Here is a 14,574-nt window from a genome sequence, read left to right on the forward strand (position 1 = left end):
ATTCATATTCAAATATCTTTTTTTTTCTTAGTGTTATCACGTTCTTTGATTTATCTTAACATATAAAGGAGAAAAAGGTAATATAGTCTTTCTCAAAAGTAAGGAGGTCTACCAAAAAACATTACGGGAGTACAGAAAGGAAAACCTGAATATTAAAGAAGTGATTAGATGATGACGCTAGAAAACCAAATGGGTCAAACATGGTCTCAAAAGGCTTTTTCTTCTCACACTCCCATAAGGTTTAAAATGACAATTTTAATCTTTGTAAAAATGATTTCCAAATTATATTTTTTTTAAAAAAAAATTGAAATATAATTTTTGAAATTTCTAGAATATGATTTCCAACAACAATGCAGTGGAAGCGATGACAGTCACAAGGATTACTAGTGGTGACATGTGGTAGTGAAAATTTATATTTTAGTTGTTTTAATGTAAGGGTGTATTTAATAATAATAGGGTGCAAAAGTAAACAAATCCCAAAAAATCGTGTAATTATCAGTGAATTCTTTCTATATACTTTATACTAATTTATCTAAATTTATTTTTGAATATGCATGAGCTCAAAAAATTATTTCTTTTGTTTATAAAAACATCTGTCCAAACTAATTACAATAACCAATTTTAACTAATTATTGTAAAAAAAATTAAAATTATATCCTAAAGAAAATAATTATTTCAGTTGTGGTGCGGAGATTAATTATTTAGTATATAACAGACATCTATTTGATATTTGAATGTTTGTTTTGACTAAATCAAACTGAAAGATTATTGCAGAAGACATTTCGATGTGAAAAGTTATGACTATTAAAATTATTAACACGTGTTTCAAATAATATTTATAACTTTTGAATAATTAATATTTAATTACTGATTATTACATAATATGTATTAATGATAATTTTTTATACTCTAACCGTCCCATAACTAGTTTATAACTGGTGGTTCTCTTTAGTAATATAAAAATAATTTCGAATCCTATCTTTGTATCTAAGTTTTCATAAAAAGTATTTATATAATAAAGACATTTATATGTATATAAATTTATATTTATTTTTTTATTAAAATCAATGTTCTTTTTCTTTGTTTATTAACAAAATTAAAAAACATGAAGAAAATCTTAAAAATTAATCCCAATTAACATTTTTGTATTACATGTTTACTTTTCTTCTAAATAAGAAAGTATATAACATGTTTACTTCGAAGAAGAAGATATTTTCTTTAAGGCAGTGTTTGTTTGTTGTTGTTCCGTGCTTTTGATTCTACAATAGCAACGATGGGAAACACGTTCTGTTTATTCTGTGGATGCGTTGCTCAATCGAGCGTCGGCGTCGTCGAACAGTGGGGTCGCTTCCACCGCCTCGCGCAACCCGGTTGCCACTTTTTCAACCCTCTCGCCGGCGAATGCCTCGCCGGAATCCTCTCCACCAGAATCTCCTCCCTCGACGTCCGCATCGAGACCAAAACCAAGGTCCCCAATCAATTACGTTTCAATTCCCAATTACTTTTGTCTTCCTTTTTTTTATTCAGATTTTATGTCACAATCGTGTAACTTTTTTTTTTTTTAAATTTATTAGCATGGTGTGTGGTTTTTAGTTAGTGCAGATTGTGACCTATTAATGATAATGGAGAAAGGAGGCATTGTGAGTGATTTGTAGTTTTGAATTGTGGGGCAGGACAATGTGTTTGTGCAATTGCTGTGTTCAATTCAGTACCGAGTGATTAAGGAAAACGCGGACGATGCTTTCTATGAATTGCAGAATCCTCAGGAGCAGATCCAGGCTTATGTTTTCGATGGTTGTGTTTGTTAACGGTTATTTTTTTTGTGCACAATTGTGTGAATTTTTATTTATTTATTGTTTTGACTGTGTGTTGTGTGGTTTGATTGGTGGTTCAGTGACACGTGCTATTGTTCCGAGAATGAACTTGGATGAGCTCTTTGAGCAGAAGGGCGAGGTTGCTAGAGCTGTCTTGGAGGAACTTGAAAAGGTAACTTCTTTTTTGTAAGTAGTAGGTATTATTTGGATAAACTTGCCCACGAACACTGGTATAAGAAGACTTGAATTTAGAGTAAAATCTGTGAGCTATTGTTCTCAGTTGATGTATTTTATACATATATAAGAAAGAGAAGAGTACAATAAATGGAATAGCTACAACCTATAACACTCAATCTTGGAATATTTAAACTAAATTCTAGGTCCTCTCAAAGGCAAAGTTAGAATAGCGGTAAGCTGATCATTAGATCTCATAAAACCAGTAATTTCCTTGGACAACAAACTTCTGGACAAAATGGCAATCAATCTCTTTGAATCTCTTATGAAACACTATATTGGAGGCAATTGAAGGAATACCTGATTATCCCAATACAACTTCACCTACTCAACTTCTCAAAATTTCAACCCATGAAGGAGTTACTTAATCCACTCAAGTTCACAAATGGCCAAAGCTATAGATGTATATTTAATTTTTCAGTGGATTGAGAAGCAACATTTTGTTAAGAGACTATATTTCCTCATGAAGACACAGTATTTTGTGGTGGATCTCCTGTCAATGGGACAACTAGCTCAATCTGCATTATAATAAACTATAATTTCAGTATACCCCTTGTCCTCATATAACAATCCTTGTCCTGGATTTTTTTTTTTTTTTTGTATATATATTTGGGAATGTGAATTACAACATCCCAATGGTCAATGTAAAAATTTTGCATTAATTGACAACGTAATAGATAGATAACTAAGTTCCTTCCGCTCCTTCCCACCCGAACCCCCCTCCCCCCGGCAGCCTCTTATTGAGTCACTTCAACACCCAACAAGTATTTCAGATAGCCAAGATTTTTGGTCTAAACATGGCTAAATAAGTGCTCCTTTAGTTGAGCAATCCTAGGGTTATCATTTCCTATAATAATTATATTGTCAACATAGACTATTAGATAAACACACTTTCTGGGAGAAGGATAACAATAGAAAACTAAATGATCTGTTTCAATCCAAAAATCTACATAGTATGACAAAATTTAGCTCTGGGATAACTGCTTTAGTCCATAGAGAGAGCAATGTAATTTACACACTAGACCATACTGCACTTGAGCAACACATTCGGGAGACATGGAGTGAAAATCGTAATCCGTGAGAAAAGAGACTTTACCGACTGTGCAAGGATGTTGAAATTGAGAACCAACGGCAAAAACATGTCAGAAGACATCTATGAGGCAACCACGATGTCCCACTGTGATCCTGACCATGGGAAGGTGGCACATTAGGCACATTCGCTTGGTTTAATGGTGACAGAGGTCAGTGCGTGGTGGCACATCTGGAGGCATCTGGTCACGCAAACACTGAAGTTGGGTTGTGCTACTTAAGGTGCACACAACTCTGACTTTTCCAGATGAAAAAGACAGCGAACAACAATAGTAGCAACCGGAGACAGCAAACATCTAAGAAAGTTTTTATGTATAAGCATGTGTTTTGAAATATGATAACTTGATAAGATTTTGCTTTGCTTGTCCACTCATCCTTGATTAATTATTTTTCTGAATACCAATGGTCTTTATCTCCTGAATATCAGGTGATGGGAGAGTATGGGTATAATATAGAGCACATACTCATGGTTGATATTATACCCGATCCTTCTGTGCGTAAGGCAATGAATGAGATCAATGCAGGTAAAACAATGAAATAAATTTCATGGCTTTCATTATTTTTCATATTTGTTTTATCAATTAAAAAAATGGAGCATGATACCATTAATATATTCTATTCCATCCTTTCCCGCCAATCCAAGTATTAGTGGGTTAATTAAGATTATGATACGCTCAATTCTACACCACGGTATTTAGCAAGGATTGATTTTATTTGACAGCTCAAAGGATGCAACTTGCAAGTGAGTACAAAGGAGAAGCTGAAAAGATATTGCTAGTTAAAAAGGCAGAAGCTGAAGCTGAGGCCAAGTATTTGGGCGGGGTTGGTGTGGCTAGGCAACGGCAAGCTATTACAGATGGCTTGAGAGAGAACATCCTGAATTTCTCTCACAAAGTAGAAGGCACTAATGCTAAGGAGGTGATGGATCTTATCATGATAACTCAGTACTTTGACACAATCAAAGACCTTGGGAACTCATCAAAGAATACCACTGTTTTTATACCCCACGGACCTGGCCATGTTAGGGATGTTGGAGAGCAGATACGCAACGGACTGATGGAAGCAGCCAGTGCTCAAGTAAATGTGGAGGAGTGATTTTGTAATATTGCCTTCGAAGGTATAGCCCTTTGCAGTCACACACAGTCCAATTATACTGGTATTACTCGTGTAATTAATAAGTTTCTGCTTAGTTTTGTGGAATAAAAGTTTTTGGTCAGCTGGATGTAAAATCAGATGTTTTTCAGTCGTATTATGTAAACTTTGCTGTCATGCTATATTTTAGCAATTCGAAAGGTAATATAGAACCAAATTCATATGAATTAAATGAAATAGTTTGTGGCTTTCCTTTTTATGGAGTGTATAGGGTAAATTACCTTTTTGAAATATTACCTATTGTAATTTTCATCTATTAACATATTAATATTATCACTCAAGTTTGGATCAACAATTGAACTATTGTGATTAATGAATTGTATTTTCAGTTTTTTTTTTTTTTTAATTTCAAGGCTTAATATGATAACTTTATATACTTTCAATACATAAGTTCGAACCATTTTGAGCTTCTATTTTCCAGATTCAGAAGGACATGCAAGGATATTATCCCTTAATAGTACAGCTTACAAAACTTTACTGATCTCATCAAAGTTGCGCAATACAATCAAGAAGCCATGATAAAACTGAAATAATTACGGTCTGAGGAAATAACCTTAAAGAAAAGGTATTGGTAAATATCCAAATATAAAATAAAAGTTTTCGGAAAAATGAGACCTATACGAAATGGTCAAGAAGAACTATACAACAATTTACTCCTCAGAGGTTGTGCTTTACCTGTTCCAACAAGAACAAAACTTGAGCAGGCATAACCAAGCTATTCTTTGTTCAGTACATGTATAGTGTATACAATAGAAACAGAACTGTACAAACTTCAGGCAACTTCCATTATCTGAAGCTGTAAAGAATTGACAGCACCCTGATGGGCATTCTTCAAGAATTTTCCAAAAGCCCCAAAAGCAAGAGCACCCTTTAATAAACCAATGGGCGAACTGTTCAACAATGCAAATAATGATCATAGAAGGCCATTCTTCCTTCTTCGAACTTTTCGAACTTTTCTTATTAGTATGTAACAGATCACATGGGCAACATTATCGTTTGTATTAACAAAAATCTCTAATCAAATGCATATCTTTGTCTAATCAACTCAATGTGTGAATGAGTTTGCCAAAGAAACAAAAATGATCCATTGTGTCAAAGGTGGGCAAAAAGGGAAAAATGATGGCTGAATGTAGCTGCTTCCCTATCTACAGTAGTCTTTGCAAGAACAGATTCCCTCTTTGAAGTGGTGATACCTTGTTCCGTCTCTTACTATAATTACTCGATCGTAAACTTTGGAGATGAACTTTGCTGCTTGGTGGCAATCCCCACAAATCATTAAATTCTTTACAATGCGAATTGGAGTTCCATATGCCGTGTTCATCAATCCAAAAGCAATAGACAACTTCTCACTGTGAAAAGACAGAGCAGTCTCTTTATCTTCCTCATCATCAATATCATGCAAAAGCTCTCCTAACTTTAGAACATACCCAGCACTCTTCAACTTGACTGTCATCTCATCCAAAAATGAATAAATCTCCCTACTTTCAGGGTGGGATTTATCTCCAACAAGGAACTAATGGAATGTTCCCTTCAATTCAATTGAGCTGCAACCAGGAATCTTTTTTCTCTCATTACCGAGTTCATTCTTTTCTCTCAGCATTCTTGCTTCATTCCATCTCCCAGATGTTGAATATATATTACTCAGTAGAACATGACACCCTATATGGTTAGGATCCATGTCTTTAATGATCCTTCCTATTCTATGTCCCCGCTCTATGTCTTTGTAGATTCTACAAGCATTCAACAGTGCTCCCCAGATTGCAACATCTGGAGCCATTGGCATAATTGAAATCATGTCTTCAGCTTCTTTCAAGAAACCAGAACGACTAAGTAGATCCACCATGCATCCATAATGCTCTATTTCTGGGGTAATAGCATAATCACTAACCATCAATCTGAAATATAATTTCCCCTGCTCGACCATATAGCCATGGCTACAAGCATTCAATAAGGCAATGAACGTGACTTTATTAGGAGAAACCTTTTCAACCTTCATTTGTTCAAACACATTTATGGCCTCATCGGGTTTTCCATGCATTGCAAACCCACCAATCATGGCATTCCATGGCCAAACCTTTTGCTTTACCTTGTAATTAAAGAAAACTCTGAATGCTGATTCTATTTCCCCACACTTTGCATACATGTCAATGATGCTAGCTAAAAGCCTTTCATTCATCTTAATCTCGCCTCTCCCGATGTAAGCGTGTATCCACTTTCCTTGATCCAGTGCTACTAGATTCGAACAAGCGGCAAAAGCGCTTACAAGGGTATATTCATTTGGCCTAGGACCTATTTGCAACATCTCGTTGAAAAGATCCAAAGCCTCCATGAAACAACCAACCTATAGTAAGCATGAAGTAACTTTAGACACGGTACATTAACAATTAACTCAAACACAACCAATGTGACATACTTTCAACCGCGTACTAGTGAAATGTCCATTTCAAACGAATAAGGCAATCGTGTAAAATGCTAATATCATTATTTTTTTTACATTCAAATCCAGCAATACCTGAACATAACCAGCTATTATAGTACTCCATGACACAACATCTCTTTCTTGCATTCCGTCAAACAATTCCTTAGCTCGAATCATGTCACCAGATCCAACGTAGGCAGCAATCATGGTGTTCCAAGAATACAAGTCTCTATCCACAGCCCATTGAAATACCTTCCAGCCCTCCTCCACAAGTCCCCACTTCCCATACATACCAATCAAGGCATTCAAAACAAATATATTGTTCTCCAAACCAGTTTTCACAGCATGAACGCGAACCTGCTGTCCCTCCTGCATACCCAGCCCATTGCCACAGGCACCGAAAGCATACACAAAGCTATATCTATTCGGAAAAACACCCGAATCCCGGATTAATGAGCGGAAAACCGCAAAGGAATTGTGGCAGGAATGGGGTAACATAGAATGTGCTTTGATCATGGTGTTGTAAATGAACAAGTCTGGTTGAGGAATTTGATCAAACAGTTTGTGTGCATAAGAAAGAGAAACATAAGCAGTGAGCTTGAGGAGCTTGTGGGCTGAAACAGGGTGTGATATTAGAGCTGTGGTTACTAATTGTGAATGGGTCTGCTTAATTTGTTGCATCGACTTGCATGAGTCAATCAAAGAGACAAGTTTACAACAGTGATCAGAATGAAAAGGTTTTGCAGAGGCTGAGTACAACCGAATCATTTTTCTGGCATGAAATCATGCCGATTCAAGAAAGAACACTTCAACTTAGAAAAAATGGATAGATAGCCCAGGCCTCTTGTCACATGCTGGGCCTGTTATAATTATAGCCCTTATTTGGCCCGTTTCATTTTTTACAAAAATCAATCTAAAACTTTTTTCTTTGGGTCAATAGATAGATGACACATTTTTTAGTGGTTTATGATATGTGTCATCTAAAACATTGGTCCAAAATTTTATAATTTCTAGTCACTCACCCCACAAAACCTATTTATTCTCTTTCTCTTTTACATTCATGTTTGCTTTTTCTTCCTGAAAATTCTTTCTCGCATCACATTGTTCGTAAGTGTAGTGTAGTGAATGAGAGATTGTTCAAAAAAATTGTTCATAGGAGTAACAAAGTTCAATTATATCTCTCAGTACGTTTGTCCTGGTACACTCTATCAGATCTTTAACAAAAAGTGGTGTGAAAAAGCGGCGAGGCAAGGTACGTAACCCTAAGTTGTGAAATCGCCTTAAACGGATTTAGGCATCTGTCGATGGATGTCAACATCCGTTTAAGGTCACACAGATGTCGACATCCGTTTAGGTCTGGACGTCTTCTTCCTCTTACGCACATAGAAAATCTCAACAGGAAAAACAGAGCAACAAAAAACTCGTTCACAGATAGAACAAAAATCAAAACAATTTTAAACAATATATTACATACATTTACAAAAAAACGAAGCAGAAATCAACACAACCTTATATCATGCGCAATAAACGAAAGAAATTAACCTCTCATAGACCAAGAGGCAGAAACGAAATGAAGCAACAACTACCGTGTCGCACTGTCGTACACACCAAAAGCTAAAAGCACCACACACAAAGGGAAGAGAGGATTGGGAGAGTTGGAAAACCTTAAAAAATGAAACTTGGAGCTTGGGGGTGAGAATCCGAGAAGGGAAGGTGGGACTGCTGTGAAAGTCTGATTTGTGAAAGTGTGACTGAAGTAGAAAGTATAAAGTTATAGTTACTTAGTTAAACAAGGTTTAAAAAGTAAAAGAGAAAAAAGTAAGAAAAGATTATTTTTGTAATTAAAAAAAGGTTAATAAAAATTAGAGAAATGGAAAGGTGGAAAGAGCCAAATAATGTTTTAGATGACATATTTCATAAACTAATAAAAAAGTACACCTATATATTGGCCCAAAGAAAATTTTACTAGTTTATGAAATGTGTCATCTAAAACATTGGTCCAAAAGAAATTTAGCCCAAATAATTCTTTAGACCTATCTATTGCCAGACTATTCTTCCTCCACCGCCATAATTTATATCTAAACCGCCAAATTCTACATTTACCATTTTATCTTTTTTAAAAATGATTTTCGAATTATCTGTTTCGTTAATATTCTAGAACAAACTTTTTAAATTTTCAGAACTTTATTTCAAGAGTATAATTTCTAGAATAGGATTTTTTGAAAAGGATTTTCGGAACAAGCCATAATGCAAGAAATTCATTCCTGAACAAGTTTTATGGAATACAATGAATAAGGCTATCTAGTCTTTTTCTCCTAATATGCTGGTGCAGTTAGTAATAATGAAGTGCAATAAGAAAAGGCCTTAATTTATTGGTCACTCTTTCTCATTCTGAATGTCAAATATATATTGTGGAAAGTGCATATATAATAAATAAATAAAAGGACAACAAAGATATTAATAAAATAAAAAATAGTTAAAGTCCATTAAAAATTAAATTTTCCTCTAAAAGAAAAGAACACAATTTAGTTTAATGTGTAAACTAAATTACAAAATTTATCTCATCAATAGACATTATTACATATTTTCAAAATATTATTTGTCTATAGTCTTACTTGACACAACCTTAAAATTTAATGGTCACAAATGATAATATAGCATATAATTGTTTCCGTCTGAGTCTTCAGCCTTTTACTATTTATTATTACTATCTGTAACGAAATTCAACTTTTGACCACACAATAGGGTGATCATAATACATAAAAAACTGAATGTACAATCAAAATTAATTATTTAACCAATTAATCAACAAAGATTATAAAGTCAATATGACAAATGAATATTATATAAAATCCAATTGAAATCTTTCATACCAATAATATTATTTATAGGAAGTGTGTATTAACATTGTTCTTCACAATAATATCATTCTAAAAATCTTTTACCAATATATCACGCTCATCTCTTATAATAATATACAAGTTAATTTAAACGATTGTGGTAGAAGAGAAAAAAACTGTATATGCACACATGCTTATGAATAATAATGAAGATAGGTTAGAGTAATTTACACTTAAGAAAGAATGGCACAGCATATAATATGATATTGCATAACAGTATTGTTAGAAACGAACATGATTAAGAAGGCAATATAGCTAATTAAGAATATGTTAGGAAGCTATTAGGTTAAAAGTGGTCCAATGAGATTAGATTTACATGTGTTTTTGCTATGATGCTTAGTAGAACATTGTTTGGGAGTACAACAGTAATTATGAAAGTAGAGGAATACAACAATAAAAAGTGTATAATAGAAAGATCTTCATATTTTAACAACTATTTTTAATAATAAAATACGTATCATTATTTTATTAGTATGTTTGAATTTATATTTAAAAAAATATCTGAAACAGACAAACTACCACTAAAAAAAATAGTTATGTAAAGAACTTTTTTTCTTAATAAAAGGTTTGTAATGATCATACAGCATAAGCATTATTAGGTAAATTCCAGATTTGATGGCTGCACTGATTTCTTCTCTCTTAGAGTAAAGTTCTAACTAAGACGACAAAACTTCATTATTAACATCACATTTTAATTTTCTTTCTTTTCATTCAAAAACTCTTCCTAGGGTTTTCAACCCTACAAAGAAAAAACCATCAACTATACCATACCATTGCATTATCATTCAATTCATATCTCATCACAACTTCATCAACTACTTTGATCATGAGGGTATGGTACATGGTTACCTTTCAAGTGTAAATGATTATTGGTTTCTCACTTTCCCAAAGTAGTGTAATTTAATTCAGTAAATAAAATGAAATTATATATAGAAAAATATACTTTGACACATAAATTTTTTACATTTATTTACATTATTTCTTTTTTACTTTTATATTGTGTGTCAAATGAATGTAAAACTGTGTTATCGTACTGCTACTCATATATACATATAGGTGAGTGTTTTAAAAAAAAGAAAAATGATAATTTGATACACATAAATTTTTTACATTCATTTGATACTATCCTTTCTTATTTTTTTACTCTCTTCTTTCTTGAAAAATATACAAAAGTTTATATTTTTATGACTATTTTGTCTTTGTACTGTGTCAAATGAATATAAAAGTGTGTCATACTACTATTACTCTTTGAGATTATATTGTTTAGTGTTAATCATTGCATTTGAATTATTATCTGATTTAAAGTTTTTAATATGATTTTGTTTTTTAAGGTTGGAAAAAAAATTGTATTTAAATTAGACTTTTTGTAAGTTCTTTTCTTGAGTATTCAAACTTAAATTTAAATGTGGTTATTGACTTCATTATATTATTTTAAGGAACTTTACATCAAAACCATATTAAACATTTTAATTTTAAATATAACAATAGTATCTTAACTAACAAAATATATTTAGTTAGCTCTCATTTCTCTTTATATATGATATTTATGTGTATTAGTCCTTGTCTAATAATAATGGTAGGACCCATCTTTAATGAATGGAAATTCTATAAGGGTTTGATGGTAAGAGGATAATAATAGGATACAATAATAATAATAATAATTGATATAATTATTATTATTATTATTTTGATGGTTTTTGTGATTGTATTGAAATTGGGGCCAGTGATAGAAGAGCCAATTATGCCATAGATTGGTGGGAAGAACAGTGAAGAGAGAATGAGATTTGTAGGGTCATATACTTTCAAGTGGGAGCTGCAAAAGTAACACACCATGTGATACAAAATAACACATAATGGCTTGTACTTAAAGTTTCATGCCTAACAAGTGTATGCACAAATGCAACAACTCTAGTAAATGTCTAATTTAACATGCTATCTATCACTTCTCATCTATTTATATATATAACATCTCCATTATCCTTCAACCTTAGCTTAATTAATACTCTTTCCATACTCTTCTTTAATATAACATTATCGAGATTAATTATTGTAATATTGTGGAAGAATTCTGTCACAATTTTATCTTTAAAAGAAAATTTGAAAATTGATGCCTTGTTCATTTGAGTAGATTTGAGGGAAGATAATTGAGTGAATTTGAGAGAATTTGAAAGTAATTTTTGTTGTTGTTTATTTGAGTGAATTTGGAGGTAAATAAGAGTGAATTTGGAAGTAAAGTTTGTGAGAATTAGTGTAAGATTTAATTTATGTGACAGATTAAAAAAATTTACTTCCAAATCCACTTTCATTTATCTCTAAATCTATTCAAATAAATAACAAAAAAATTTATCTTCAAATCCTCTCAATTACTCTCTCCCAAATCCACTCAAGTGAACAAGACCTAAAAGAAGAATAAATATTGGATTAAATATGTTTTTGGTTTCTAACTTTCATTGAAAATTAGAATTAGTATCTCTTCGAAATTTTGAACATAGTTCCTTATTTTTATAGCAACATGAATTTAGTTATTTTAACCAAATTTTGTTAAGCTTATTTGACATTTCAAACGCGTTTTTCAATTGACATTGAAAAAAAATGTGTCAAATAGTGTAAGCAATTCAAATGCTATCACAAAATGCATTTGAAATGCCAAATAAACTTCACAAAATTTGGTTAAAAGAATTAAATCCACACATTTCTAAAATGAGAAACTAAGCTGAATCAAAGTTTCAAAGAGAAAATAATTTTAATTTTTCCTGAAAGTTAAGAGAATCCATAAATATTTCAACTGTCACTTTGACTTCTAAATTATATGAGACTATTTGATATATTGGAATTATTATAAAGAAAAAGTGATTAGGATTAGAGGAATTGGTTAATTGATTTAATTGCAATTAACAAAAGATCATGCAATACTTATTGTGGTGTATTTAGATTTTACTGAGTGTTTGGGTGTGAATTAGTGTGTCCAATATGGACAAACATCTCTCCACTAAACATTTGCAATTTGGATGAATATGATGTTACTGGTGTTTTTACAAAGCATTGGTTGAAATTGATACTTGAACTCTTTGAAACCATACATAATCAAAGAGAAAACAAAAACCAAATAGAATAAATTAAATATCTCTAATCCCACTTTCAATCTGAGCCTCAGATTTTTGTGATATTTTTTCATCTTTGATTTCCACATGAAAATTAGCTGCTGGATTCATGTTCATCACTACTGTTGAACTATTAGGAAAATCAAGCACTAACAACAACTCTATTAAAGAAAGGGTGAATTTTCATCTAAACAAATATAATACTAAGTCACGTGAGATGAATCTTGGTTTGAAGTTTCAATGAAGCTTTTCAATAGCATAAAGGAAAGGAAAGAAAAATGACTTTTAGAGAGTCCTTATTAAATAAGAAACTTTTGATAGAAAATTTGATACAGTAATATTATTATAACACACTTTTACATTCATTTAATACTGAGTAAGATAAAATGATCATAAAAATGTAAATTTTTGTATTTTTTTTAAGAAAAAAGAGAATAAAAAGTAAGAAAGAACAGTATAATGAATGTAAAAAATTTAGATGTGTTGAAGAATATTTTTCAATTTGATAATCCATGTTCAATCTTTCAACTATTAAGAATCCAATTGCATTCTTCAATTCATTTAAACTTGATAATTTTATATTTAACTCTTCAAATTATATCATAAAACAAATTATGCTTTGATTTTGAAATGAATGTGTGGTAGGAAAAAATAAATAAATTAAAAAGTAGTAAGTTGAATTAGTTGTTGTATATATAATAAATAGTAAAGAGTATATAAGTAACTTTACTTTGAATGAATAGTATCTCTTGTAGTTCAAAGACATAAAAATTAAACATGATTTCAAATTTGAACTTTGAACATAATTCAAAATTTGATTTGAGAGTGGAAGTGAGTTTGAATTGACTACCAACCAAATTAAACCCAACACGTTTTATGAAAAAAATCGACTTTGGTCAATTCATCATTCCAATTTGAATTGAGAAAACATCAAACTTGATTATCTATTTAGACTATAAAAATAGTGTTTTTCTTTTTCTTTCTTGAATACATGTTACCCCTTTTAATATTTAATAAAATTTATCTCAAAAAATAAATATAGTTCGACCAAAAAAATATTTCAATTAGTTGGGTCATTTTTTTTTCCAACTAAATTCAGTCTAATTAAGTGGTTTACACTCTTTTTTATTGAAATAACGAAACATGGAATTTTCAGACCATGAAATACTCTTTTGTCAGAAATATGGCAAAACAGAAAAATCCAAATAAAAAGAAAAACCTAACCTAAAGAGAAATACCTAGAAGGTTATAGGTGTGTGCTCACGTGATCCACTACTTAATCACTTTTTAAATGTAAATTAACTTTAGGTTAAACCCTTTTAGCTAAAAACAAACATAAAATAAGAGTTTATCTATAATGTTACAAATTAAAATAAATATAAATTTATATTTTCTTTTAACTTGTACTATTAGAGAATAGAGTTTTAAATAATAATATGTGGTTTTTGTTGTCCTCTTTTCTATTCTAGCAAGATGTCTATAACATTGTTATGATTGCTTTGCCCTAAAAAACAAGGAATAATATGTGCTTTACATTATTACACAAATTGTTTCTACTACCTTGTGTATGGGGTTGGTAGGGCAAGTTGGTATGTAGCAAGCAAAGCCATGGATCTTGAATCCAAGGGTCAAGATTTTGAGATATGGAAGATGAATTGATTAATGTGTAATCATTGTTGCACAGTCCACATTTTCATAGGAGAAGAATTGATTAACATGTAATCATTGTCATCATCACAATCTCCAAATTTTCAAATCTACCAAAGGTTAAACTTTACATGGTTAGTTAGCTGATTGGCATCAAAAAGACAATCAACAAGGCAAAGGAGGGAATATCAACTGTTTCTCAAATCACCTCCAAAATA

At 31.6% G+C, this 14,574-nt stretch overlaps 2 protein-coding genes across 2 annotated transcripts; one reads left to right on the forward strand and one right to left on the reverse strand.

The window, feature by feature from the left end:
- The first annotated feature begins 1,198 nt into the window (after positions 1-1,198).
- On the forward strand, positions 1,199-4,466 carry LOC106775043 (protein PPLZ12). The gene is made up of 5 exons (XM_014662076.2): positions 1,199-1,468; positions 1,674-1,794; positions 1,895-1,986; positions 3,565-3,661; positions 3,859-4,466. The coding sequence occupies exons 1-5, from the start codon at positions 1,274-1,276 to the stop codon at positions 4,230-4,232; spliced, it is 879 nt and encodes a 292-aa protein (XP_014517562.1). The 5' UTR covers positions 1,199-1,273; the 3' UTR covers positions 4,233-4,466.
- Positions 4,467-4,610: 144 nt separating this feature from the next.
- On the reverse strand, positions 4,611-7,798 carry LOC106767530 (pentatricopeptide repeat-containing protein At5g66520). Its single transcript, XM_014652449.2, has 2 exons — positions 6,802-7,798; positions 4,611-6,630 (listed from the first exon to the last, which is right to left on the reverse strand). The coding sequence occupies exons 1-2, from the start codon at positions 7,474-7,476 to the stop codon at positions 5,803-5,805; spliced, it is 1,503 nt and encodes a 500-aa protein (XP_014507935.1). The 5' UTR covers positions 7,477-7,798; the 3' UTR covers positions 4,611-5,802.
- Between the last annotated feature and the right edge of the window lie 6,776 nt (positions 7,799-14,574).

This window comes from Vigna radiata, chromosome 1 (assembly GCF_000741045.1).
Source record: "Vigna radiata var. radiata cultivar VC1973A chromosome 1, Vradiata_ver6, whole genome shotgun sequence".
Taxonomy (NCBI): Eukaryota; Viridiplantae; Streptophyta; class Magnoliopsida; order Fabales; family Fabaceae; genus Vigna; species Vigna radiata.

What these genes read in the sequence shown, in the direction of transcription:
- LOC106775043 (XM_014662076.2), top strand. Translation starts at nt 1,274, where the DNA reads ATGGGAAACACGTTCTGTTTATTCTGTGGATGCGTTGCTCAATCGAGC. An exon ending in TCTTGGAGGAACTTGAAAAG is followed by an intron (nt 1,987 to 3,564) that starts GTAACTTCTTTT and finishes CCTGAATATCAG; the next exon opens with GTGATGGGAGAGTATGGGTA. An exon ending in AATGAATGAGATCAATGCAG is followed by an intron (nt 3,662 to 3,858) that starts GTAAAACAATGA and finishes TTTATTTGACAG; the next exon opens with CTCAAAGGATGCAACTTGCA.
- LOC106767530 (XM_014652449.2), bottom strand. Translation starts at nt 7,476, where the DNA reads ATGATTCGGTTGTACTCAGCCTCTGCAAAACCTTTTCATTCTGATCAC. An exon ending in TAATAGCTGGTTATGTTCAG is followed by an intron (nt 6,631 to 6,801) that starts GTATTGCTGGAT and finishes TGCTTACTATAG; the next exon opens with GTTGGTTGTTTCATGGAGGC.